The sequence below is a fragment of the Quercus suber genome, unplaced genomic scaffold (genome assembly GCF_002906115.3).
Source record: "Quercus suber isolate HL8 unplaced genomic scaffold, Cork oak 2.0 scaffold_764, whole genome shotgun sequence".
In the NCBI taxonomy this organism is placed as follows: Eukaryota; Viridiplantae; Streptophyta; class Magnoliopsida; order Fagales; family Fagaceae; genus Quercus; species Quercus suber.
In genome coordinates, this window is record NW_027070200.1 from 261,733 (window position 1) to 289,181 (window position 27,449).

At 37.0% G+C, this 27,449-nt stretch overlaps 2 protein-coding genes across 4 annotated transcripts; both read left to right on the forward strand.

Annotated features, from left to right (window-relative positions):
• Positions 1-637: 637 nt before the first annotated feature.
• On the forward strand, positions 638-8,015 carry LOC111993881 (uncharacterized). The gene is made up of 4 exons (XM_065766996.1): positions 638-1,000; positions 1,046-1,114; positions 6,422-6,694; positions 7,494-8,015. Exons 1-4 carry the CDS (start codon positions 638-640, stop codon positions 8,013-8,015), a joined length of 1,227 nt encoding a protein of 408 aa, XP_065623068.1.
• Positions 8,016-16,223: 8,208 nt separating this feature from the next.
• LOC112015575 (uncharacterized) lies at positions 16,224-25,628 on the forward strand. 3 transcript variants are annotated; one of them, XM_065766993.1, is made up of 10 exons: positions 16,224-16,466; positions 18,634-18,739; positions 20,635-20,936; positions 21,128-21,233; positions 21,322-21,699; positions 21,786-21,862; positions 21,940-22,064; positions 23,948-24,168; positions 24,208-24,472; positions 25,284-25,628. In XM_065766993.1, exons 1-10 carry the CDS (start codon positions 16,333-16,335, stop codon positions 25,301-25,303), a joined length of 1,734 nt encoding a protein of 577 aa, XP_065623065.1. In that variant the 5' UTR covers positions 16,224-16,332; the 3' UTR covers positions 25,304-25,628. The 3 variants fall into 3 exon arrangements, with proteins under 3 accessions (XP_065623065.1, XP_023903756.2, XP_065623066.1); XM_024047988.2 differs by having other exon boundaries at positions 16,225-16,466; positions 23,948-24,472; XM_065766994.1 differs by lacking the exons at positions 16,224-16,466; positions 18,634-18,739 and adding an exon at positions 19,258-19,371 and having other exon boundaries at positions 23,948-24,472.
• Positions 25,629-27,449: the final 1,821 nt, after the last annotated feature.

Below are 27,449 nucleotides of genomic sequence, written 5' to 3' on the forward strand. Positions count from 1 at the left end.
TGTAGAAGCCAAGCACCCAAGGATTGAAAATATTGCATTTGCATTAATAGTAGCTTCACGCAAGTTGCAATCGTACTTTCAGGTGAACCCCATCTTGGTAATGACAAACCAGCCCATCAAGAAGTCCATGAATAAGCCCGAGGTAGCAAGGAGGATGGTCCAATGGGCAATCGAACTTAGCCAGTTCGATATCGAGTACCCCTCTAAGATAGCCATTAAGGCACAAGCTCTAGCAAACTTCATCGCCGAGTTCACTCCTCTAAATGAGGATAGCCTCACCGAAGAAACAGAATGATGGATGGTACAGACTGACAGTTCGTCCGCCTAAAAAAGGGGCAGAGTAGGGGTTGTCATAACCACCCCAAACGGCGAAACGCTCAAATACGGAGTCCGACTAAAATTTTCGACCACTAACAATAAGGCTGAGTACGAAGGAATATTAATGGGGCTAAGGGTAGGAAAAGCACTGGGAGTTAAAAACTTGCTCCTCCAAAGCAACTCTAAGCTGGTAACAGGGCAAATAAAGGAGGAGTATGAAGTAAAGGAGGAAAGAATGCAAAAATACCTCAAGCTAACGAAGCGCCTGACATAGAAGCTGGATAGGGTGGAGTTTGTACAGATCCCCAGAAGCTAAAACATGATAGCATACGAAATTGCAAAGCTAGCATTGTCAGAAGAAAGATCAACGAGCATGGGCGTAAAGATGGAAGTCCAAAAACATCCTAGCATTGAAGAAATCTCTACATTTACAATTCAGAGCATAGGCAGCTGGATGACCCCAATTATATCATTCCTTCAAGACGGTTATCTACCACAAGACGTTAAGGAGACTAGGAAGGTCAGGAAAAGAGCAACTAGATTCACAATCCTAAATGACACCCTGTACAAGAGGGGCTTTTCCATGCCCTGCCTGAAGTGCGTAGATGAGGAGGAAGCCAAGTATATTCTGGAAGAGACTCATGAAGGGGTGTGCAGAGACCATGCAGGCCCCAGATCCTTGGTAAGTAAAGTTGTCAGAACAGGTTACTTCTGGCATACTATGCAGGTTGACACAAGGGAGCTTGTCAAGAAATGCAACAAGTGCCAGAGGTTCAAGAATGTTCAACGCCTTCCAGTTGAGAGACTGATGACGATAGCCTCCCCTTGGCCATTTGCACAATAGGGAATCGACATCGTCAGTCCATTGCCCCAAGGTAAAGGATTTTACCCAGTTCGATTAAAAATAGGGTTAGGTTTGGGTTTTAAAAGAAAAACCCAAAGCGGGTCTGAGTTTTTACAAAAACCCGGTCCGAACCCAAACCCTGCCTGACCTGGTTATATATATGTATAATTACTAAAATACCCTATTATATATATATATATATTGTTATAACCCTTAAATACCTCACCTTACACACAATCTCTTCAAACTTCAGCCGCCTCTCATCTCTTTCTCTTCAACTCACTACTCTCACTCACTCTCCTCTCCCACTCTCACTCACTCTCCTCTCATGTCTCACGCCATTAGTCGCCCCTCTCTCATGCTCTCAGCCTCTCGGTCTCACTCTCTTTTTCGAAGAAGACGAAGACGAAAATCTAAGCTTCTTGTTGCAAAGCCTTTTCGATCTCACCCAGTTTGACATCTAGGTTGGATTTGGATTTGCATAGAAAATCATTGAAATGATTTGGGGACCTTGGGATTTATGTTTGATCACTAACTTCATTGTTGGGTCTCTCATAATTTTTTTTTTTATTAAAATATGTGAAACCCATTTTGTATTTAGGGACCTTCGGATTTATGTTTGTATTTTTTTTTTTTATTAAAATATGTGAGTTCTCACCATAGTTTTTGGTTGTTGATGGTTGCAAGGAAACGTTTTTCACGACTTTGTTTGTTTATTTATTTTATTGTTTAGCTGTTGGGTTAAGGATCTTCGGTTCAGAGCATTTTGGTTGATTGCCATTTGTTTTGGTTTTTAGGTAGTTTCTATTTTTTGGGTTACATGTTTTGCAAAAGAATCCCATTATTCCATTCCATTTTGGTTAGTAATGAACAGTCTATAATGAGGAAAACCATTTCATTCTTTTCTAGGTTGTTTTGAATCTTTTGATTGTCCATTGATGATTCAAAATCTTGCCTCCGATATTTTGTTGCAGGCATATGCATTGATTCTTTTTTATTAGGAAAACAAATTTTTTTTTTTAATTGATTAGGCCATGGATTGGGGCTAAAGATTGGGTCATGAAGTTGCCTGGCTGAGCGGGGCCCGCAAGGCCCGTGGAGCTCGGTGAGGCAGGTCTGGGCCCTGGGAAAAAAATCCATTTAATAAACGGGTCGAGTTTGGGCCACAGGTCCTGGCCCGCAAGTCAGGTACGAATATGAAAAAACCCGACTCGAACCCGACCTGTTGCCATTCCTAATCGCTATTGATTACTTCACGAAATGGGTTGAAGCAGAGGCATTAGAAACCATCACTGAAGCCAAAATCCAGAGCTTTGTATGGAAGAACATAGTTTGCAAGTTTGGGATTCCACGGACGATCATATTAGATAATGAGCGGTAGTTCGACAGTTAGAACTTCAAAGATTTTTGCTCAAGTCTAAGGATCAAGAACCAATTCTTGTCCCTAGGACATCCACAAGCAAACGGACAGACGAAGGTGACCAATCGAACACTACTTAATATCATTAAAGCCAAGCTAGACGATGCTAAGAGGGCCTGGCCTGAGGAATTGCCCAATGTCTTGTGGGCTTACAGGACTACAGCAAGTACCCCAACAGGAGAAACTCCCTTCAGACTCACTTATGGCATTGAGGTAGTGATCCCGGTCAAAGTGGGAATGAGCAGTATCAGACGAGAAATGTTCCACGAGAACAGCAATGACGATCAGCTAAGAGTCAACCTGGACTGCTTGGACGAAGTCAGAGACGGAGCAGCTAACAAGATAACGAAGTATCAATAGAAGATGGCCGATTACTACAATAAGAGAGTGAAGCTCAAATGACTTGACATAGGGGACCTTATCCTACACAGAGTTACCTTGGCAACCAAAGATCCCACACAAGGGAAGCTCAGCCCAACTTGGGAAGGACCATACCGGTTCGTCCATTACTCCAGACAAGGCAGTTACCACTTGGAGACCCTAGATGGATAGAGGCTTCCACGACCATGGAACATTGAGTACTTGAAGAAGTACCACCAATAGATGTAACAGATGATTGTATTCATTCTTGAAAGCAATAAAAAAACTATTCAGCCAATGTTGTAATGTGAACGAACCTAGCAACTTAAAAATCAAAAGAAAAAAAATGGCTAAGTAATAAGATTTTGCCTAAACGAATCTAAGTTACCGACGAAGCCAAAAAATGACAAAATCTCTTAAGAGGGAGTAAGCCATAAAAAGAAAAAAAATGGCCAAGTAACAAGATTCTGCCTAGACGAATGTAAGTTACTGACGAAACCAAAAAATGAAAAAATCCCTTAAGAGGGAGTAAGTCATAAAAGGAAAAAAAAAAAAAGGCCAAGTAACAAGATTCCACCTAGATGGATGTAAGTTACTAACGAAGCCAAAAAATGACAAAATCCCTTAAGATGGTGTAAGTCATAAAAAGAAAAATGACCAAGTAACAAGATTACACCTAGACAGATGTAAGTTACTAACGAAGCCAAAAAATGACAAAATCCCTTAAGATGGTGTAAGTCATAAAAAGAAAAAATGACCAAGTAACAAGATTACGCCTAGACGGATATAAGTTACTGACAAAATGACAAAATGAACAAAAGTATAGGCAAGTAATTTGGCTAAGCAAAAGGTAAAGACATTGGAAGAAAAACTAAAGGAACAAAGATCACACAGAAATAGGAGTATAGGCAAGTAAGTATGCAATACAAATATAATTAAAAGCCCAAAAACATGGGGTAGTTACCATTGTTTTCACATCAAAGCTAAAAACCCATAAACACTGGGTTAAAAGCATTGTTCTCAAATTAGAATGAAAATATTGTTCTCAAAATAGACTTAAAAGGCCCAAAAAGACATGGGGCACTTACCAAAAAAAAAAGAAAAGGAGTGAAATAAAGTAACAGGTTTAGGTGTTTGCGACTACGTCATCCCCAACTGGAGGAGGAAGAGCACTTTCAGGGGCATCACGATCCGGGGTTGTGGAGTAGGAGACCTCGTCAGCAGCCATCTCCTTGTCTACCTCCTTAAGGTCCAGGTTTTCCAGATCTACTCCAGAAGGGTGGTTGATGAAGTATTGCCTCAAGAGCTCGAACCCTTTGAAGTTCCAGCTAAAGAGCACAGTATTGTACTCTTCAGTCTGCTAGAAACCCTCGACGGCCTTAACAGCTATGGTTTTGATCTTCTCCTTTGCAATGATAACGCCTTAAAAATATGATTTGAGCACTGATCAGTATTTTCGCGTATCTCTCTCCTCAAAAATCCAATTGACACAAGGCTGGATGGTTGGAACCATGACTTAAATATCTACAACTTTCCAGTTTTAAGTTTTTCGAAATTCTCAATTTTTGAAGGCCGAAATTAACTCACAAGTTACTTCTGTAAAGCTAGACAGAAATTTAAAATTGAAAAAAATTTATTTTCTTTGGACACTTTAGACATTAGGGTTTTGGAAGGGAGGCCGGGAGAACGAGTTTTGGAGAGAAAACCTTGTATTTTCCTTTCTCTAATAGCAGCCTAAACTCTTTGCTAGGGCTAGGGGTAATGTTTCTTTTATAGGGTATGAATATTCAATGTGATTCTTTCTAGGATTTTATCAACAACATATTTGATTGTTCAATTAGATTTCTTTTGATGTATTAGTTCTTCCATGCTTTCAATAAGTTCAATCATGTTTTTCTTACTGTTTAGATGAATTTCTAATAGTTTCAAATAGAAATCAGTTTTAAAGTGAATGAGTTTTTCTGAAAACTTTTCTAACCACATTGTTAATTTAGGTTATCATGCGTTTTTGAATTGTCTCAGTTCAACCGAATCATAAGTATTTAATTGTATAAGAACAATCAATTATGAAATATATAATTTCTTAGATCACAACGAATTTCATATCGATATAGGGAAACACCCCAATGCCCTAGTATTTATATTATTGATTTAAATTAGTTTTAATTATTATTCTTGTTAACACTTACCAAACAAAAGTATTTTTCTTCTTTACCCAATTTTTTGTTTAATTATATTGTCTTTGAATCTATCCTACTCCTTGTGGTTCGACCTCAGTACTCCGAGAATTATATTGCTACGATCTCCTGCATTTGGGAGTGAGCAAGCAGGCAGCCAGGAGTTGTTCGTCCTTTTCCAAAGTCAACCACCGTTTAACTCTGAGGTCGTTACTCAGGGTCTTGGCCATTTCGTTGGCGAAGTTAGCTTCGTCCATGGCAGTTATCAAATCTTTCTTCAATTTTGAGTTCTCCACCTCCAAGGTCGCCACCAGGGAAACTGCAGACTCGACCTTGACCTTTTGAGTAAGATACTTTGAGGAAAGGTGGAGGCTCTCCCCTAGTACCTAAGAAGGAAGAATCAGATCTCAAAAAAGGGGCGGGGGGGGGGGGGGGGAAAAGGGAATCAAACCTCCAAAAAAAAAAAAAAAAAAAAAAGAAGAGAAAAGGGGATGAACTTGCACAAGTATATTACCTGGACGAGCTTATGGAGATGACGACCCACAAGCTCACTTGGAGACGAACTTGAGAATACCTTCATCTCTTCAGCAGTAAACGTATCCTCAGCTCTAACCTTCACGACCCCAACATCGTCCAGACACTAGACGAATGAGAGTCAGCCTTCTCCTTCCTCTTGTCATCGGTCTGCTACCTCTTCTTTTGAGGGGGAATTTCTTCAACCGAAGTCGCCGGGGAGGTCGTCCTCGACATCTCGGTGCCAGGAGTAACCAAGGTAGTAGGAGTGACGGAAGTAGCCTTGTCCATCACCCTCACGTTTTTAGCCCCAAGATTGGAAAGGGGCTCGTTCTTCTTAGCCCTCATTCGGGCATACATACTTTGATTAAACTTCGTCATCATCCCTAAAAAAAAAAAATTGTGAGCAAAAGTATATATGCAAGAAAACCAACACTGACAAGATTAACACTTACTCTTTTTTTTCCTCAATATCAATATCTTAGTGGTGGTGCATGGTACACGAAAGTTGCCCTATTACTTCCAAACACATACAGTTGTTATCCTCACTCAGCTTCCACTTAGAGCCATACTTCGAAGTGCTGATTATACGGGAAGGATTGCTAAATATGGCACAGTTCTAAGGGCTTTTGACATCAAGTACATGTCTCGTACCTCTGTTAAGGGCTAGGTCCTCGTGGACCTGGTGGCCGAGTTTACCGAAACCCATTAGAAGAAGTAGCAGTGACACAGAACATGGATGGAAAATCATATGGCACAATCTCTCTTTAAAAACCTCCATTCTGGAAGGTATATGTTGATGGTGCAACAAATCAGAAGGGGTTCGGGGTGGGGCTAGTTCTGGTTTCACTCAAGAAAATCATCATTGAGAAATCAATAGGGTTGGGATTTTCAGCCACAAATAACAAAGCTGAATATGAGGCTCTACTGATGGGAATGATCATGGTTCAAAAAATGGGTAGAAAGGTAGTAAAGATGTTCTCGGACTCAAGATTAGTTGTCGGCAAAGAGAAAGGAGAATTTGAGGCAAGAGAGGAAAGAATGCAAGGGTATTTAAGTCAGGTTAGACGTCTGCAATCCAGCTTTGAATCTTTCAATCTGTTGCATGTCTCTAGAAGCGAAAACACACATGCTGATTCCCTAGCCACACTTGCAACCTTCTTGGCACAAAGCTTACCTCGAGTCATCCTTGTGGAAAACTTGCACTAGCCTACAGAGGTGAACAGAGAGGTGATTCATGTTCACCATGTTAGAGTGGGGCCTAGCTGGATGGACCCCATAATACTATTCCTAAGGGGGGATATCCTACCCGAGTAGGGATCAAAAGCTGACAAAGTATGAAGGAAAGCTCCTCGGTTCTGACTGTTCGAGGATCAGAAATTGTATACACGTTCTTCTTTTGGGCCATTTTGCTATGCATACACCCCGAAGTAACAGAGCTACTCCTTGAGGAGGTACATGAAGGGATTTGTGGAAGCCACACTAGAGGCAGATCTTTAGGGCACATAGCCATCATTCAAGGCTATTGATGGCCGAATATGCAAAAAGAAGTACAAAAATATGTAAAGAAGTGTGACCAATGCCAAAGATTCACACTAAACATACACCAACCGAAGGAGTCCTTAATCCTCTGTCCAGTCTTTGGCCATTTGCTTAATGGGGTCTAGACATTATGGGCCCTTTCCCCAAGGTAGCAGGAAATAAAAGATACGTGCTAGTCGGCACAGACTACTTCACTAAGTGAGTCGAAGTTGAGCTCCTAGCAAACATCAGAGATGTGGATGCCAAGAAGTTTGTTTGGAAAAACATTGTCACATGATTCGGAGTCCCATGTACCCTCATTTCTAACAATGGCCTTCAGTTTGATAGCAAGTCTTTCAGGAGATACTGCCGTGACTTGGGAATTACGAATAGATACTCTACCCCAGCTTATCCCCAAGGGAATGGACAAGCTGAGGCTGTTAATAAGGTCATAGTGAATGGACTCAAGAAGAGGTTGGATGATGTAAAGGGAAAGTGGGTAGAAGAGTTGTCGCATGTCCTCTGGACATATTGGACCACGCCTTGCAAGTCAACCGGGGAGACCCCCTTTTCAATGACTTATGGAGTTAAGGCTGTTATTCCTTTGGAAATTGATTTCCCAACATTAAGAACCAACTCATTCAATATGGTCACTAACAACGGGCTACTAGAGAAGAGTTTAGACTTGATTGAAGAGATAAGGGAAAATGCAATGGTCCAATTGGCATACTACCAACACAAGCTTAAGCAGGGTTATGATGCCAACATGAAGCTGAAACCATTAGCACCTAGTGATTTGGTGTTGAGAAAAGTTCTGGGTATTGCAAAGAAACCAGCATGGGGAAAGTTAGAGCCCAATTAGGAAGGACCATATCGTATCACCTTGGTGGCTGGTATAGGAGCGTATTTCTTGGAAGATTTAGATGAGCATGTAATACCGCGTCCTTAGAATGTAAATAACCTAAAAATGTATTATTATTAATGAAAGATTCCTTTGCCAGTATGTTCATTTTTTGCATAAAGGCATTGTACCTACTTCTATTCATATTTTTATAAGTGCTTAAACAGAACCTTAGTCATGCATGTGTCCTCAGACTAGATGCTTTGAAAAAATTAATACTTTATTACATCTTTTATAAAAGTTTAAATAGAACCTTAGTCATGCCTGTGTCATCGGACCAGATGTTTTGAGGAAATTAACACTCTAAGACATCTTTTATAAGAGTTTAAACAGAATCTTAGTCATGTCTGTGTCCTCGGACTAGATGCTTTGGAGAAATTAACACTCTACGACATCTTTTATAAGTGTTTAAACAAACCATCAGATCACATACTCGGGGATAAATTAACATTGAGATACCTATTGATCTTTCATTAAGTGTCAAAACAGATCTAAGGTTTGGCACGACTCCTCGGACTGATAGCTTGGAGAAAGTTAAAGTCTTTAATTATTTATCTAAGTGTTGAGAAGAGAGAAGAGTACCATCCCCTTTTGATCTCTACAAAGTTTATTACTTATCTTTATTAGATTCAGCCTTCCTTATAGAAAGAGCTATCCATAGTACAAATATGGGGTAAATCTCTTCATTGTTGGTACTCAGTCAAATTACTTATACTGCCAGGGTACTGTTGTTAGTTTTCATTAAAACTACAGTGGCAACGGTTTAAGATTATTTACAATAACAGCAAGCTTGAAAGCACATAAAATAAAGACACAAGAAGTAAAATAAATATTCATTCATTAAACAAAAAGGAGTATGTTACATTCAGTGACAAAGTGTCACTATATATATATATAAAACTACAAGAAAAATCCTAAGTTCTAAGCCTTGGCCTTGGGGGCAGGAGGGTCCTTTTTATGGCTCGGCTAAGAGGTGGTAGCGTCCTTGGCCTTAGGATCAGCTCCCTTAGTCTTGGCCTCTGCTTCCTTTGCCTCAGCTGCAGCTTCCTCGGCCTTAGTAGCACCTATTGCTTCTGAGGAGTGCTTTTTCTCTTTGCCCTTGTCCTTGGCCCCCTTAACCCCTTGGCCTTGATCACTAACTTGGCTGGATCCCTTCGAAACCTCAGGGAGAAGGAGAGCAACTTGCCCAGTCTGGGGCTGTTCAGCAGTATCAAGAGCAAGGGTAGAGGTAGAAATGGTGGCACCTGGGACTTCACAGATATCTGGGTGGTAGTAGATGCTCCTAGGCTGCCTTCATACTGAGTTTGCTGGGACGCCTGCAACATCAAGGGCCTTATCCCATGATACATTGCAATAATCCCTACAGACCTCGGAAAGCTCCTCAGCAAGCCTAACTTGGGCTTCTTCCACACCAAGCAAGTAGGACTCTTATTTCTCTGCCTCGGCTGCCTCCTTGGCTAATTGGGTTGCCTCCCTTACCATCTAAAGTTCAGCCTTGAGATCTTTAACCAGCTGCCTTTCGGTGGCCAAGTCTATCTCAGTCACGTGCAACTTTTGGTGCTGATCCTCGGCTTGCTTCTCCGCGGACTTTAGACCCGCCTCGACGCTCTTGTGGGCCTTGATCGCTTCTTTGAGCTTTTCACTCAACTCCTCATGTTCTTGTTTGAGAGCCCCCAAGGACTTCTCAATGACAGCATAGGAGAGGGCCTCAGCGTTGGCCTCATTACGGGCATTGTGGACGCACTCCTTAGCTACAAAAACTTGTTGAGTGACTTACACAAAAACAATGGAAGAATCACATGATCAAAAAAGTAAAGAAATGACAAAAGTATGGCTTGGTATGAAAATTCAAGAATATGATGAATTGCTTACCATAGCAAGGTCCCTTTTCAGGAACAGGAAAATGTTGTTCTGTTTAAAGCGCCGGTAAGCCTCCATGTCTCGAGGGAGGAAAAGGGGTTGCTCCAAAGCTTCAATGATGTAGCCTGCGCATTCCCTTTAGAAGTTCCTAACCGAGGTGTTCTAAGGGATGGCAGCCCCATCCACCCCCAGCCAAGGAGACCAGGTGCGTTGTGGGAGGCGCACCTTAGCCCTATTTTGCTCCTCTAGGTTGTCCACAGAAGTGGACCTCTTATCATGTGGGCCTTTGGTCACTTTTTGTTGTTTAGACCCTTTCTGAGGACCCACCTCCCCATCTTTAGGCTCTTAAAGTGGCCTTTTCTTCTTCAGCTCTGGAATGGCCTCCAGCCCGAGATTGGTGGGAAGTGGAGGAGCAGGAGGAAGTGTAGGTTGGGACTTGGTGGTTTCCTTTAAAGTTGAAACTTTTCCCCTTGTAGCCATGCGGTCTCTTAGACTCTTGTTGCTTTGGTTTGAAGCCATCTCACCTTCCTTTTCCTCGGAAGTATCGTCTGGATGAGAAACCACAAGGATTGGAACGTGGATGCTGGATTGCTTGTCAAGTTTGTCCTTGACACAATTACTTGCACTCCCTAAGTCTCCTCCTCCTCGAAATGAAATTTGTCAATTTCCTCTTCGAGTGAGGAATTTGAGGATGCAATCTCTTCTCCTCCTATTGCTACTTCAGGTAGAACCTATTGAAATGGTTGTACTATTAATGGAAGGTTCTGTTGGTATGGATGCACAACTGGTGGAAGATCGTCTCAGGATAGAAAACTGGGCTGTGACACGTCGATCCGGGCCAATTTGGGGTCACCTACCCTTATGGCGTGGCCTATCTCTTAATATATTTCCGAGATAGGTTGAAAGTCCAAAATCAAGTGGACGGCTCGGAGCTGTCTGTCCTCACTTACAACGATTTCTGATCTCAGTAAGTAATTAAGAGTCGCAACATTGGTTAAGCTAAGCCTGGGAGCTATTTGCCTCTTATCTACAAAAATAGCTAAGGAGTGGAACATGATTAGAAATTGGGAATCCATCATTAGAAGAAATCAAAACAAAAAGGAGAAAAACATGGTCAAAGTTAGAGAGTCTAAATCTCTTGCTAAGGATCCTAACTCTAAGGTACCCCACTTGGCACTCCCTTTCAGATGGGGCAATGAAGGCCGTCATGCCACGCTCCTGAGGCTATCAGATAGTCATCTTTCATACCCTTGTTAGACTTGGGTAGACATGATACTAGTTTGACAACGTCTGAGTGGGACTTGAGATAATTTCTCGCATTTTTTAAGGAGTGGCACTCGTACATGTGGACCACATCATGCCAGGTGAGCTGCAGCCCTAAATGCTCATTAAGAGCAACAACGCTACCCAAGACCCTAAATAGGTTAGGCGTGCATTGGTGGGGGCATATCCTATGGTTGATAAGGTAGTCCCGTGTTATCCTACCTATAGGGAGGGTCATTCCCTCTTTTATAAAAGCTATCATGGGGATAATGACTTCCCCCTCTTCTCGGTTTGTTAGTATTTATTCTAGGGAACAGTATCGCAGGGCAACTTCCTGTGGTGTGTGGTATTTTTCCTTAAAAGCCTCTATTTTAGTAGGGGGGTTCATTAGATGCTTAAATTTACCCATCTAGACAAGCTAAAGGGAAACCATTGAAAGTGATAAATAGAGAAATAAGAACTGGAAGGTCTAGGAGACCGACCGAGGAGAAAAAGAGAGGTTTAAAGAGATAAAAACTTACGTAAAACAAAGATGTATGATGGTCCCTAAAACCTTTAGAGAAATTTTCAAAGATTTCTTGGAGAAAAGGTGTGGAAAGCTTAGTAAATTAGAAAGTTTTGTGAGTTTGAATGCTTGGGATTTCTGGAGAGCTTAAGAGTTCGTAAAAATGAGGGAAAAATGATTTCCCTCAAGGATTTATATAGAGGGTGAAAATGAATGGGAGTTATCTCGCTCGAAATTCCAAGAAAAAGATCAATTGTTGGATTTGTGCCTCACCGTTAGATTTGGGGAACAAAGCATCGCCTGGAGTAACTAATGGCGCCCTGCGGGCTTCGAGGCGTTAGTGAGAATTATGGGGCACGTTGGACGGCACTCCCGCACATGTGAATCAGGAAATCAGTTGGTGTTATTTTTTTAAAAAAGTCAAAACCCTAAATTTCTCCTCGGATGAGAAGGAAAAATTGGAATTTTGAGGGGCTATTGTAGGATGAAGGGCCCAAATCATATATTGGACCTTGGACCTTGACTGAGAGCATTAGTAGTCCGAGGATGAACAAATAGAAATAAATGGCTCACACTTATGACTTAAGGAGCCGGGTGCAAGTGGGATGGTGGTCCAAGGGGGAATACCTCATTAGACAAGCTAAACACAGATCAGATGTAGGCCCTATAGATCGAAGTGACCTTCCAAGAAGCTCCAATGATAGGAACGGGCCTTACGAACATATGAGAAGGAAGGGAACCCAAAATATCTTGGAGAAAGCTGCTATCACCGCATTGAATACACTGCAACTACTTTTCTTGCCGCATTTATGTGGAAAAGACCCTTAAACAGTATTGCCTTGACTACTGCAACACACAAAAAGCCAAAGAGGGTGTTTGATGGGACAGACACTTAAGTGAGGGCTCAATGATCGACAGATGTAGGATCAAGATGGTCTAAGAGGATCTATATAATGTAAGATACCCTTCACGAGAGGGGAGATCGGAAAAATAGGAAAAGAATACTATAACAATCAAAATTATACTTGTACCCAACTTCTATTGATTTATATGACAAAGAGACCTCATCGGACATAAAATTCATTGAGCCCTATTTTTTCTTGTTCTTACTTAATCATCTTTTAAATTCATACTAGCTGTTGTTAAATTCATTAGGGACTAGTTCTCTAACCCATTCTTTACAAATTTATTGTACTGGGCTTACTGGGGCAATATCCCATACATCTTGGGTTTGGGCTGCAAAACGAGTCCTTACAAAATCCATTACATTAACAGCTTTAAGTTTAGTTTCACTTTGTTTCTTTTTTGGATTAATAATCTTAAGAAAGTCTTATATGAAGACAAATTTCTTTTAAAAAAAACTAATTTTTTTTTAATTTTTTATTTATAGAGATGAATTGTTTTCTATTTTATTTTGTACATTTTTCTATGTATTCCAAGCAATTGGAATATTAAGCTACTATTATTAAGCTCAGAGGCTCTTTTATTATTTTGGGAAAAAGTTAATAATTTGTATTCATTATAATTTGAGATTACTACATTTTTTAATCACAAAATACCTAGAGGTGTGATGAAAAAATTATTTCACCCACAAACCCATAATACCTATCAAAACTCTGGGTATTTTGTGATTAGAAAATGTAATAATTCCAAATTATAATCGATGCAAATTATTAACTTTTTTCCAAAATAATAGAAGAGTCTCTGAGCACGCATGTGAGCGTGTGTTCTGAGGCTAGTTATTTGATAAAATAAATTAAAAATGACATGACATATAACTTTAATCATTGAAAATTAAACCTTGGTTTGATTTGAAATGGAAAGGACAGCCAAATTGGATATGATCACGAGTAAAAATTTGAAATAACTTGATTCGGTCATAATGGTTTGTCTTCCGCGGGCTCATTAATAAACTTTAAAATTTATCATAAATTCAGAGGTATTAAGTTTTATTTATACTAACCACCGCGCATCCTTGGTGTGGTGGTCATTCTACAAATATAAGTGCTTATGGAGTGTGGGGGTAAGGGTCGGCGTTCAAGTTTTTAGGAGGAAGCTTCACACACATATACATTTAGATTATGCTAGAGTAAAAATTTTATCTTGTATCAAAAAAGTTTTATTTATACTAAAATGGGATTAATGTGGTTGATACTAAAATGCAAATTGCATAATTTAAGTTTAATTGAAATTTATTTAAGTTTTTTAATTTTATTTTCGTTAATTGAATCATTTAAATTTTAAATTTATTAATTAAACTATTTTGTCCAATTTTCATTAAAAAAATATTTTCATATGAAAAACATTTATAAAATTAATAAAAACATTTTATAATTTTTTTATGTGAGCATTTTCTATATATATATATATATATATTTTATCTCTACTACTAACTGGACCCTCTGTGGCACAAACATGAGAAGCATTAATGACCCTCGCCTGAGCTGAGCACTATAAATAAGAGGGAAGGAGAAGAAAGAAAGGGTTGGTCAGAAAAAGGGGAGAAAAAGAGAGTCCGGAGAGCAGTTGGGAGGAAAGATTGTGTCGCCAAGAAGGAGAAAGGTGATCTCAGTGAGTCCTTGGTTGTAGGATCACCCATAGTAGGAAATTCAGCCTTACAAACAAATTAGTTGTGAGCCCAAGTGGGGCTGAGCCCATTGGCCTCATTTGCGACCCGCACAGTATTCATTATAATTTGAGATTACTATATTTTTTAATCACAAAATACTTAGAGGTGTGATGAAAAAATTATTTTACCCACAAACCCATAATACCTATCAAACCTCTGGGTATTTTGTGATTAGAAAATGTAATAATTCCAAATTATAATCGATGCAAATTATTAACTTTTTTCCAAAATAATAGAAGAGTCTCTGAGCACGCATGTGAGTGTGTGTTCTGAGGCTAGTTATTTGATAAAATAAATTAAAAATGACATGACATATAACTTTAATCATTGAAAATTAAACCTTGGTTTGATTGAAATGGAAAGGATAGCCAGATTGGATATGATCACGAGTAAAAATTTGAAATAACTTGATTCGGTCATAATGGTTTGTCTTCCGCGGGCTCATTAATAAACTTTAAAATTTATCATAAATTCAGAGGTATTAAGTTTTATTTATACTAACGACCGCGCATCCTTGGTGATGTGGTCATTCTACAAATATAAATGCTTGTGGAGTGTAGGGGTAAGGGTCGGCGTTCGAGTTTATAGGAGGGAGCTTCACACACATATACATTTAGATTAAACTAGAGTAAAAATTCTATCTTGTATCAAAAAAGTTTTATTTATACTAAAATGGGATTAATGTGGTTGATACTAAAATGCAAATTGCATAATTTAAGTTTAATTGAAATTTATTTAAGTTTTTAAATTTTATTTTTGTTAATTGAATCATTTAAAATTTAAATTTATTAATTAAACTATTTTGTCCAATTTTCATTAAAAAAATATTTTCATATGAAAAACATTTATAAAATTAATAAAAACATTTTATAATTTTTTTATGTGAGCATTTTCTATATATTTTTTTTATCTATACTACTATTTAAGGCACTTCCTCTGTTTGGAATCCTCAATTTAGATGCCTAAAATATTTTCAAGTTCATTTGTTTCTCAAACTTAAATCATAGGGTTAGACATGTAAAATTAGTAATTTAAAAACTCCTAATTTTTAGCTAAATAAAAAAAAAAGTTTTTTTTCTCTCATTTCTACATTTCTCCCTCATGTTAGTTGTCAACTACTAATACAACTTTTTTTTTTTTAAAAATAATAAATTTTTTTCCATAAACGTACCATTTTTTTAATCATTAAACTGTTTGTTCCCCCCACCTCCACATTTCTCTCTCACATTAATAGTCAAATACTAATACAACTTATTCTTAAAATAAAAAATAAAATAAAAACTGCTATAAATAAAATGTGTAAACTCAAAAAATAAAAAATAAAAAATAAAAAATAAAAAATAAAAAATAAAAAATAAAAAGCCAATATATAGGAGTATTGGATTAGATATCTCTTCTAGTTTTTAGTTATTTGCATACTTAATGACAATTTAAAAGATATTTAAATTGAATAAATTTGAAACTTTAGAGGGGAAAAGTAGGGTTAGAAGACTAAAACAAATTTTAATCAAATTTAAAGAGTACAATTTCCATTTTAGCTTAGAAAAAAAGAAATATTATGACCACAATATTTTCGCAAAAAATTATAAGTGTGAAGAGCAAATAAATAATTTAAGTAATAGGTTGAAATTAGAATTAATAATAATTTACCACTTATAATTTGTTGCATAAGAGCTTATAAAAATGTTGTAGACGCTGCATTTATTAAAAAAAAAAAAAAAAAAAGGGAAAACACGGCCCAGTTTAGTTGTTAAAAAAGAGAGATGAAGCGGGCCAGGCCAAAAAAAAAAAAAAAAAAAGGGAAAACACGGCCCAGTTTAGTTGTTAAAAAAGAGAGATGAAGCGGGCCAGGCCCAGAAAGATGAAAAGCACAGGTAATTTGCTGTATGAGCATTGAGCGAGCGTAATAAACAATACACATCCCTTCTCTCTATCTTTCTCTCCCAAACTCAAAACTCCCAAGGGAAGGGTTTAAGAGAAAATTAAAAATTAAAAAAAAAAAGGAGGAGAGAGAAAGCTGCATGGTTCGTCAACTCAGTGAAGAGACGGAAATGGCGGAAGATAGCGACGCTCATAACAGACTGCCGCTTGATATCGAGTCTCAGATTACAACCGCTATGCAATCACGCGTCCCTCACTTCAAACAACAATCCGAGTTTGTCTTACTTCTCTCTCTCTCTCTCTCTCTCTCTCTCTCTTTGTGCCCTAATTTCTTGTTAGCGCGGAAATTTAAGCGCAAAACGGTGTAGTTTCTTCTCTTTAGTGACCGAGAAACAGTGTTTTTCGTTTTAATTATTTGTACAAGCTTAATAATAGTTGTGGTAGTTTATGCATTGATTTAATTTCAGGTTTTGTGTGTTATAGGCTTTGTAGTTCAGGTGGTCATGGAGGCTTATTCTGGGTGCTGCACAATTAACTCATATGTATGTTGATATGAAAAATATAAGCATTTTTTCGTTGCTACCCAAGATTTTGTAATAGTTGTGTGGGTTCTGGTTGCTGAAATCTCCTGTGGTTGAATATGAGATTTGGAGTCCGATGATAAATAGCATTTATCAAGGAGTGGATGTTGTAGGTTGAAATTATCTTTTTAAAAAAAAAAAAAAAAAAATGGACGTTGTAGGTTGAAACTATCTTTTAAAAAAAAAAATTGTGTAATAGTTCAATTTCTTTTCCTTTTATTTTTTGGGGAGTAGGATTTTCTTAATAAAGCCCTTAAAAGGGACACAACCCAAGTGCACATGAGATTGACCAAGAAATCACAATAGTTGAATTTTGTATCGGAGTGTATATCTCCATTGGTGTGTTATTTGGAGGCGACAACTTAGTCAGTAGCACCGCTATTTCTTGTGCTAGTTTAGGGAAATCTATTGATTTGTGTTTGCTGTAGGTTTTAGGATGGGAATGTTATGGTCTTGCAGTTTGTTATGGTGAGGGAAATGATTCTGGATTTGTAGATTGAATTAGGCTTAGGGAGATAGGGTTTGAAAGGTGAAAAGGGGCGATTTAGGGAGATGGGGTTTGCATAACCTAGTGATGGCCCAGAGCTTTGTAGCTCAACTGGTACCTCCTAGTGTTTTCAATGAAGACATTTAGGGGTTCAAATCTCCCCTCCCCTATTGTAACTATCGAATTATATAAAAAAAAATAGGTGAAATAGATAATGATAGGTTGTAGGAATTTATTGACAGCAACAGTGTTTGGTATTTTAAGGCTGGTTTGATAGGCTATTTGGTGGCTGAAGACTTGGGGGTTTCAGGGTTTCAAGTGTATAATGAAAAGAGTTTGCTTTGGGATTGTGAAGAATTAAAGAGAGAATTTTGTCGCTGTTCTGGAACTGCAGGAAGAGGAACATAAACAGTAACAGTAACAGTGAATTTATTTGGTGGCAAGAGAGATTTGGCCGTTTGTGTTTACCCTGTTGGTATATCTTGGGTGGTGCAGAATAATGTGATTTAGGAGTTATAGGTATTCCTAGAGTATAGCTGACATGTACTCCGCACTAATAAAAACAAACCACCTAATACAAAAACATGAGATAAGCTCAAAAAGTCATGTGAAAAAGTAAAATTTTGTATTAGGTGGCTTGCTTTTATTGGTGTGGAGTACTGCGTCAGCTGAATTATGGGAATCCCTAATAATTTTAAGTGATCTAGTTGCTTGCATGTTGGCACTGGAAGTGTGGTTGCAGTGTGGTTGCGGACTATAAAAATTTGGAATGTTGTTCTCTTGTGTGTGGAGTGGACATTCTAGAGAGAAAACTAGTAGGCTGTTTGATGGTGTTGTACTTGCTCTGCATGTTATTAAGTCTTTATTTTTTTCCTGAGACAATTGTAATTGCATGACTACTTTAGGCAGTGTCAGTTTCACATTTTGTTTTTTTGTTTTTTTTTTTGAAATTTTAAATCTTCTAAATTTTGAAGTGTAATCTGTTAGGAGTTGCTTTGATACCCACTCTGTGTATTTGACCTTTCTCCTTTATTTAATAAAATATGAAAAAAAAAATTATGCCTTGTCGTAAATCAAGAATTACTGATTGATATTTCACATCCTGTTAATTCTTCTTTCATTTGTTGCATACAATTGGGGGTTCAAGTGATAGCCTAGTTTTAATGGCATCTTTTGTGGTGTCCCATTTTTGTTGTTCAAACCCTACCTCCCTCCTCCCCCACTATCAACCTATCAAAAAAAAAAAAAAAATTGTTGCACACAATTGGAACCAATTTATTTGTTTTAACTTGTTTCATTAGTACATTAGTAAGAATAGTGGGCCTTGATCCTGCTAGGGGTCATTCAAAGTTGGATTATTCTCTTAAATGCAGTTCTTTGACATTTGAGGGGGTACGAAGATTGTTGGAGAAGGACTTGGGCTTGGAGACATATGATTTGGATGTGCACAAGAGATTTATCAAGCAATGTTTGGTGAAGGTATCTCTTTAAATTTTGGAACTCTTCATCTGCTTATAATCTATGTTATAGTTGGCGTAGAACATTCCTTAATCAACATGTTTTTCCTTTGAATTTGTATTATGTTCTCATGTAGGGTAATACTTTTCATAGTATCTTATTTCATGCCATTTTTATAAATCAACATAGCTGATTAGTTGCTATGAGGTTCACCACAAGAACATTGATTTAAAAACTGTTTTTCTCACTTGTGAAAAAAAAATTGTTTTTCTCACTTTTAAGGTAAGCAGACTCCCAAAATTGTATTAGTCTGAACTCTGTTTACATGTCCACCTTTTGCAGAACAGAATGAATGTAAGTTTTTGCAGAACAGAATAGTGGAGGCAAAAAATGAAGAGAACATACTCTTTAAGATGTCCCTTTTTCTCTTTGCCTGATATGATTCCCATTTAGACATTTAATTTCACACCCTTCTAAACAAGAAAAGAACTTATATGTTTTGACATTCAATTGAAAAATGAATGCGACTTTCATAATTTCTAGGATCCATAAATTCCAGAATGGAAGAAGAAGCAAACTCTCTCAGCCCTTGACCTTCACTCAAGCCTTCTTATTTGTATCACTTATGGATAGCTAGGAGATCAATCTTTGAGGTATCTGTGCAGAATAATCCTCTTAAAGCTTGATTGTAAGTTTTGAGACATTTATTGAAACCTCTAATGACTGATAAAAATTATTATGTAATTTGAGAAATATTTGTAAGATAAAGTTGTTGAGACTTCCCATTGAGTTAATATATCTGTAAATCAATCAGTAGAAATAGGGGATTGTTATTATTTGATTTGTAAGTTGCACACTCACTCAATGCATCTTGACTACAAAAATTTACCCTAAAATCCAATCTTATTATCATCATCATGTATGGTTCTGTAATAGCTTTATTAATATTTATTATTGTGGTATGTTTTTGTATGGCTAAGAAAGGTTAAATTTAAGGTTTATGGTGAACACTTACAGCATTTTATCTTCTTATAAAAGCATACATTGCAAAGAACTTTCTATGATTACCATTATAATTGCCTTTGGTTTTGAGTTCTTTTTTTTCTTCTGAACTTGAGGGTTGAGGCGTTGCTTGATTTAGCACCCTCAAGGAGGTCTTCATCTTGTTTCTCAGTAACAAACTCAGTGTTTATATAAATTGAATACTGCACTTCCTACTGCTTTGCAGTGTCAGCTTGATCTACTGGTATAAAGGATAAAAACTGATGTAGCAGAAAGGCCCTATCTTTACAGCTGATAGAAACAGTAATAGGATTAAGAGGGAAGATTTTACAATAAGGCAACAGAATTATCAAACATAGCAAAAATATTGGAGTTGGGAGTTTAATGTTTTGGGAGTTTAATGTTTGAGTGTGCGGGTTCAAGAGACCACTTAGGATTCCTAATGGATTTCTGAGATAATTTTGTAAAAGATATCATACAAGACTCTTAAAAGTCTATTTATACTTGAACTTTAGCAGCAGTACAATTAGCCCTTGATTATGCATACATCTCTAATCCTTCCCCTTCAAGAACTTTGAAAGTCAATTGCTGGTCCCACAACCATGTAAAAATTAAGAAATCAGCTTTTTTCTGTAAAATGGAACATAACAAAAAAAGCAATATGCAACATAAGTAAAGACTAGTCAGCTATAGTCAGATTCTGATGGACCAGTGGGCCTGTTGGGTTTTACTTTTAGATTGCTTCTTGGATAATCTTGTGTGATAATTGCATATTTTCCTTCACTATGTGATAGTTTCAATGCATCAAATTTTAGATGCTTTCAGACAGATTTGTATGAATTCTGATTGTTGTTAATGTCTAAACAAGTTATCTTGTCTATGATTGGATAAATGTCTTCTTTTCTAAATGCTAGTGCTTAGATGGTGCTGATGATGATAATGACTCAAAGACTTCTGGCGAGATGGGGGAAAAAGGTGTTACTAGAGGAGCAGTGGTAGAGTCATCTGTGGGACTTAATTCAAAGAAAGACGTGAAGGACTCTGAAGATGAGGAGAAAATGGGAGACTCGCCAGTTATGGGCCTTCTGACAGAACATAAAACAGCCAAATCTGAAAGTGAGAAAACTAATGACAGCAAAAATAAAGAAGTTCTAAGCAAGATTATGATAAAGAAAGCTATTAGAAAAAGAGCTGCTTATGTCAAAGCTAATTCTGAGTATGTTTCCTCATTCTGCAAATTTTTGGTCTATCGCATTAATGTACTTTGATATTTGTCACATCCTAAATTGATTTTCTTTTCCCCTTATGATATGGCTTTGTGTTCATTTATTTATTATTTTTTTTCCTTTTATTTTGGTAAGTTTCAGGTGAGTAGAAGTACTCATCACTCTTCACTTTCATTTTCAGGAAAATTACAATGGCTGGACTTCGTCGACTTTTGGAGGAAGATCTTAAACTTGTGAAATATACGCTTGACACCTATAAGGAGTTTATAAGTCAGCAATTAGATGAGGTGAGTAAAATTTGTTATAGCATTGTTAATTTCTTGGAAGTACCTCATACAGTCTAACCTTGTTCTAACTGTCTTTGTTTTTTATCAGGCATTAGAATCTCATGAAGTTTCTGGAAAAAAACTGGCAATTAATGTCACGAAAAATGTTAAGAAAAATTCCCATAGTAAAGCATCCAAAAGGGTCAGCAGCAAAGAGAATTCTGATTCCTCAGATAGCAAGGGTGATGAGGAAGAAGAGGAAGAGGAAGAGGAAGAAGTGAAACCTAGAAAGAAAAATGTTCCAAAAGGAAAGATGCAAAACTCTGATGCCAAAAAACGGAAAAGACCTGCAAAGGAGAGCAACATATCCAGCAAGAAGCAGAGGAAGGGTGCGAAAACAATATCAGAGGAAAATAGTGATGCAGAAGATGGTGGAGATGCCTCTGAAGATGGCCACTCTGAACCATCTGCTGAGAAACCTGTGAAGGTTATCTTTTGTATTTTTCTGCTCCTAATGATCAAATAATACATCCATTGTTGAGTAACCTTTTTTTTTTTTTTTTTGAAATGCAGAAGAAAGAAGTTTCAACTCCCGCATATGGGAAACGTGTGGAGCATTTGAAATCAGTTATCAAATCTTGTGGAATGAGGTTTTTCTTATTTGACTCACTTGTTATGAGACTGGATCTTTGTCAAGGTTGGTGTTTTAACATCATCTCTTTTGCAGCGTTCCACCATCAATTTACAAGAAAGTAAAGCAGGTGCCTGAGAATGAACGTGAGGCCCAACTGATAAAGGAGTTAGAGCAAATACTATCTAGAGAAGGATTATCTGCAAATCCTTCAGAAAAAGGTATGAATTGTAATTTAGCTTATGTTTGGTGGTGATCCCTTGATCTTCAACTGTGAGTAACTTATATGCTTATTGAGTTGATGTGGTATACTTCTGAAAGATGTTTTAGAAACTAGTGAAAGAAGGAAGAAGATGTTCTAGTAGGTTATAGATTTGTCTATGGATAGTCAACAAACTAAATTGAAGTAGGCCACATTTACCATTCTATTTCTTCTTATCCATAAACCAAGTCATCTATGGATATTCAACAAACTAAATTGAAGTTGGTCACATTGCTATTTTATGATTTCAAAAGCGTACCCTTTATCATCTCTTTACTTAACATGTCAGTTTTTAGTACTTCTACCAATTTGATTTTAGGTCTTCTTCCTCTTTAGTTCCCTTGACTTGAATCAAATCACTCCTCACTGGTTTAGTTACCTCTCTCCTTTGCACATGACCAAACCATCTAAAGCTACTTTGTTTTATCTTTCCATCAACAGGAGCCACCCCTATTGATGGCTAAATCCATTAAACCTAGTCTCAAAAAAAAAAAAAAAAAAAAAAATCGACGAAGTTCAGACTGTTCAAGGTGATTAATACATTATTCTCTGTAGTTCAGCACCACTACAAAAACTTTTTGAACCCTTTAGAGGTCCTTAAATTACTTGAAATTTTACAAGCACACTCAGAATGCATGCGTACTGGTTTCCGTTAAATTTTCAATACCAGCTTGTTTTCATACAACAACAACAATAACAAGCCTAAATCCCAATTTTTTTTTGATAAGTAACGAAACTTTATTAACAAAAACTTCCAAGTATAAAGGGTGTATACAAAAGAACCAATATAATCAGCCTCTCAAATTACAGTTCTTGAGAAATTCTAACAAGGAAAAAAAATCAAACAATTGTAGAGCTATAGTCCAATCCATTTAGCCTTAATCCCAAATTTTGGGGTTGGCTATGAATCTTGTTTTTATAGATTTTTTTTAAATTTCTGCTAGGTGCCAGACTATATCCCTGATGGATTTAATGTACCAAACAATAATAAATTATGCAATGTGTGGTGATCCCTTTGTTGTGAACTTGATTAAACTAAAGCCACATTAACTAGCTTTCATTTAAGCCATCTGATGCTTCTAGAGTCACTCTATGTCATTTATCATAGATTTTTAATTACTACTGGTACAGAAAAATACCCAATAGACCGCACTGCACCTAATTTTATAAATTAAGAAAATATGGTGAACCTCTATTATTTCAACATGGGATTTAATACCACAAACTGGACATTAGTTATTAAAAACTCACCCAATCAATTTATACTTGTACTTACATCATTCAATCCAACAACAGAACAATAAACTAACAAACAATCCAAGAATATTGATTTTAAAAAAGCAACACCGTCACAGTTTACTAAAATCTAAGATTCCAAATGATGGCTAGAAAAGTAATTTGGTTTGCTGTGATTATTACAGAAAAAGTAATTCCAAATAATTTCTACTTCAAATACCATTGGAAAGTATTCTATTGTGGGGATAATTCTTCCTTGAATTTGGTTATGAGTCCACCCTTTTAGGTAAGGTCTGAAGGTGTTGTAGGACAAAGTTTAGCTTCAAACAAGTTTGGAGCTATCTCATCCAACACATTATGTGGTAATTTATAATACTATCTATGTGTATTATTTAAACAAGCCACATGACTCATTAAAAAAGTCGTGACAAACTATGCATGGATGGTCTGTTCAATCTCCACATAATGGTTGGAGGAAGATAGCTCCAACGTTTGGAGCTAAACTTTTTCCAGTGTTGCATGGGAGTGTAAGGAATCACGCACCAAAATATGCCATACTGCATCCGGTTGGATACAAGGATTGATGATATGGCTTCTTATGCTCAGAAATCAAAGAAGTGAGAAAGAGCAAGGAAAGAGCAAAAGAACTTGAGGGCATTGACATGAGTAATATTGTACAAAGTTCACGTAGAAGATCCACAACTAGTTTTATACCTCCTCCAAGGATAGCTCCTCCAAAGATAGCTTCTCCAAAGATAGCTCCTCGAAAGCCCAAAATACCAGTTGAAAGTGATGGTGATGACGTGAAAGATGCTGACGAAGAGAAGGTAGAAGATTCTGACGTGAAAGATGCTGACGAAGAGAAGGTAGAAGATTCTGACGAATTGAAGGTAGAAGATACTGACAAAGAGAATGTAGAAGATGCTGACAAAGAGAAGGTAGTAGAAGATGCTGACAAAGAAAAGAAAGTAGAAGATGCTGACAAAGAGAAGGTAGTAGAAGATGCTGACAAAGAGAAGGTAGAAGACGACAAGGAAGAAGAAGAGCAGGAAGAAGAAGAGGAGGAAGAAGAAGAAGAAGAAGAAGAAGATGATGATGATGATGACAGTGAGAGTGAAGAGTTTAGTGAAGGTAAGTTATTCAGCTCCCTTTTTCTTGATGTTTGGTTACATCAGATGCTACGCAATATAAATGGCCCAAAGGGTTATGGTAATGTGGGTTCTGTGATTTACATTGCTTCTGCTAAAATTCTAGTCATTTTGTTGTTTATGGTTGCATATAAAGCGGTATAACTTGCAGCATCCGATTTGTGATAAGAACTAATTGTATTTGTGACAAACCCATTTGATTATATAACTTATATGTTTTTTTATAAGTATTATATATTACTATACTGAATTTGTTTTTTTTTTTTTTTTGGTTCTCAAAGAAAAGTTGTGTTGGCAAATTTTTACATGACCTTTACCATTGGTTTTTATTTTATTTTATTTAGTAATTCATTAAAATGCACAATAAAGGGGTGCCACCCTAGTACACTTCCATTGATAAATGATTAAAAATCTGTGCCTGAAGTCAGCTAATGGGTTGAGGTGCTGTAGTGGAAAATTAAGCAAGAAAAAAAAAAGATGAAGAAAAAAGGAGATTTGATATGTATGGTGTGGATTTGGTAATCAGTGAAATACAGGATGCTTGCTTTGTTCTCTTCTTGTTCTTAACCTGAGAAAAGCTACTGAATGCAGTATGAGATTTATTTATTTTTGGTTCTGAATATGAGATGACATCATATTGCTGCATTTGAAAAACTTCGTTTACTACAGTATCTAAGCACGTGTGGAAGTACTCAATGCTATGTCACATGTTTAATAGTTTCTGTAGTTGTTAAGTTGCACTGTTTTAAGCTGCTATTCCAAGTCACTAACCTAATCTATACCCTTATGTGCAGATGATGATGACAGTGATTAAGTTTTTAATAAGTGAAATTGCAAGATTCCTGACAGCAGAAGGCTGAACAATTAGATTATCAACAGTGTAATTTACTCTTTTTTTTTTTTTTTTTCCCTATAATTTCATTTGGGTGTGGCAATGTTAGTCTTTAATGGAGAATTTGCATTCAGCTTTGCCAATTAGGATTCTATTACAGCTGTGTCAGTGACTCATAAGGGGGTATCCTTGGCCTGAGAAAGTAGTGTAGTTATCTTAGTAGTTATCTATCCTAAGTTTTGTATGTTGATGTATGTTATATTTAGAATAATATGTGGCAAAAGCAAGTGGTGAGCCTTTTTTTTTTCGTTACTGCCCAGAAAAGCTCACTCCATATCATTTGTTGATACGGAGTGGGTGAACACTATGCCATTTTGAGTCAATTGTAGGATTTGGACAACCCGACGTGAGATTTGTGCTGTTGGTTCTATGTTAATTTAATTCTGCAAAACCGGTTTAAGGACTGGATTTTATATGAGGCATTTGGAGGAAGAACCTATCCTTTAGGTCAAGACTAAAAAGGTTCCTGAATGAGTTGGATGTGGCTAGAGAAAAGTAGTTCAACATTGACGGCCTCTTGTGTGAGTTCCACCTATAATAATTTGGTGAGTGACTTATATTTCTGGTTGGGGCAAGTTTGGTTTTGGTCCCTCAAATTTAAAATATTTAGTTTTAATTCTTCAAATATTTATAGAGGAAACTGTAGTTTTGTTTTTGTATTTTTACTTGTGTCTAATTTTCTGCTTATGTGAAGATCGACACGTTGAGGTGGCATATTTTATCTAATGTGCTCCTTTTCTTTTAAGGTGCTAAGCATGTGAAAAAAAAAATGTGCGCATAGATTTGTGGTTTTCTTTTGATTTTCCTCTCAACCAATCCCCTTTCTCAATCATTTTATCTCTACTCCCTTAGTTGAGCTCTGCCAATCTTCTTCTTCTTCTTCTTATTTTTTTTTTTTTTTTTTTGGTTCTCAAAGAAAAGTTGTGTTGGCAAATTTTTACATGACCTTTACCATTGGTTTTTATTTTATTTTATTTTATTTAGTAATTCATTAAAATGCACAATAAAGGGGTGCCACCCTAGTACGCTTCCATTGATAAATGATTAAAAATCTGTGCCTGAAGTCAGCTAATGGGTTGAGGTGCTGTAGAGGAAAATTAAGCAAGAAAAAAAAAGATGAAGAAAAAAGGAGATGATATGTATGGTGTGGATTTGGTAATCAGTGAAATACAGGATGCTTTCTTTGTTCTCTTCTTGTTCTTACCCTGAGAAAAGCTACTGAATGCAGTATGAGATTTATTTATTTTTGGTTCTGAATATGAGATGACATCATATTGCTGCATTTGAAAAACTTTGTTTACTACAGTATCTAAGCACGTGTGGAAGTACTCAATGCTATGTCACATGTTTAATAGTTTCTGTAGTTGTTAAGTTGCACTGTTTTAAGCTGCTATTCCAATTCTCTAACCTAATCTATACCGTTATGTGCAGATGATGATGACAGTGATTAAGTTTTTAATAAGTGAAATTGCAAGATTCCTGACAGCAGAAGGCTGAACAATTAGATTATCAACAGTGTAATTTACTCTTTTTTTTTTTTCCCTATAATTTCATTTGGGTGTGGCAATGTTAGTCTTTAATGGAGAATTTGCATTCAGCTTTGCCAATTGGGATTCTATTACAGCTGTGTCAGTGACTCATAAGGGGGTATCCTTGGCCTGAGAAAGTAGTGTAGTTATCTTAGTAGTTATCTATCCTAAGTTTTGTATGTTGATGTATGTTATATTTAGAATAATATGTGGCAAAAGCATGTGGTGAGCCTTTTTTTTTTCCTTACTGCCCAGAAAAGCTCACTCCATATCATTTGTTGATACCGAGTGGGTGAACACTATGCCATTTTGAGTCAATTGTAGGATTTGGACAACCCGACGTGAGATTTGTGCTGTTGGTTCTATGTTAATTTAATTCTGCAAAACCGGTTTAAGGACTGGATTTTATATGAGGCATTTGGAGGAGGAAGAACCTATCCTTTAGGTCAAGACTAAAAAGGTTCCTGAATGAGTTGGATCTGGCTAGAGAAAAGTAGTTCAACATTGACGGCCTCTTGTGTGAGTTCCACCTATAATAA

Coding starts and splice junctions, on each gene's coding strand:
- LOC112015575 (XM_024047988.2), top strand. CDS start 16,333: ATGGTTCGTCAACTCAGTGAAGAGACGGAAATGGCGGAAGATAGCGAC. Junction 21,700..21,785: donor CTGCTGAGAAACCTGTGAAG/GTTATCTTTTGT, acceptor TTTGAAATGCAG/AAGAAAGAAGTTTCAACTCC. Junction 21,863..21,939: donor ATCAAATCTTGTGGAATGAG/GTTTTTCTTATT, acceptor TCTCTTTTGCAG/CGTTCCACCATCAATTTACA.
- LOC111993881 (XM_065766996.1), top strand. CDS start 638: ATGATAGCATACGAAATTGCAAAGCTAGCATTGTCAGAAGAAAGATCA. Junction 1,001..1,045: donor ATGCAGGCCCCAGATCCTTG/GTAAGTAAAGTT, acceptor CATACTATGCAG/GTTGACACAAGGGAGCTTGT. Junction 1,115..6,421: donor AGAATGTTCAACGCCTTCCA/GTTGAGAGACTG, acceptor CCATTCTGGAAG/GTATATGTTGATGGTGCAAC.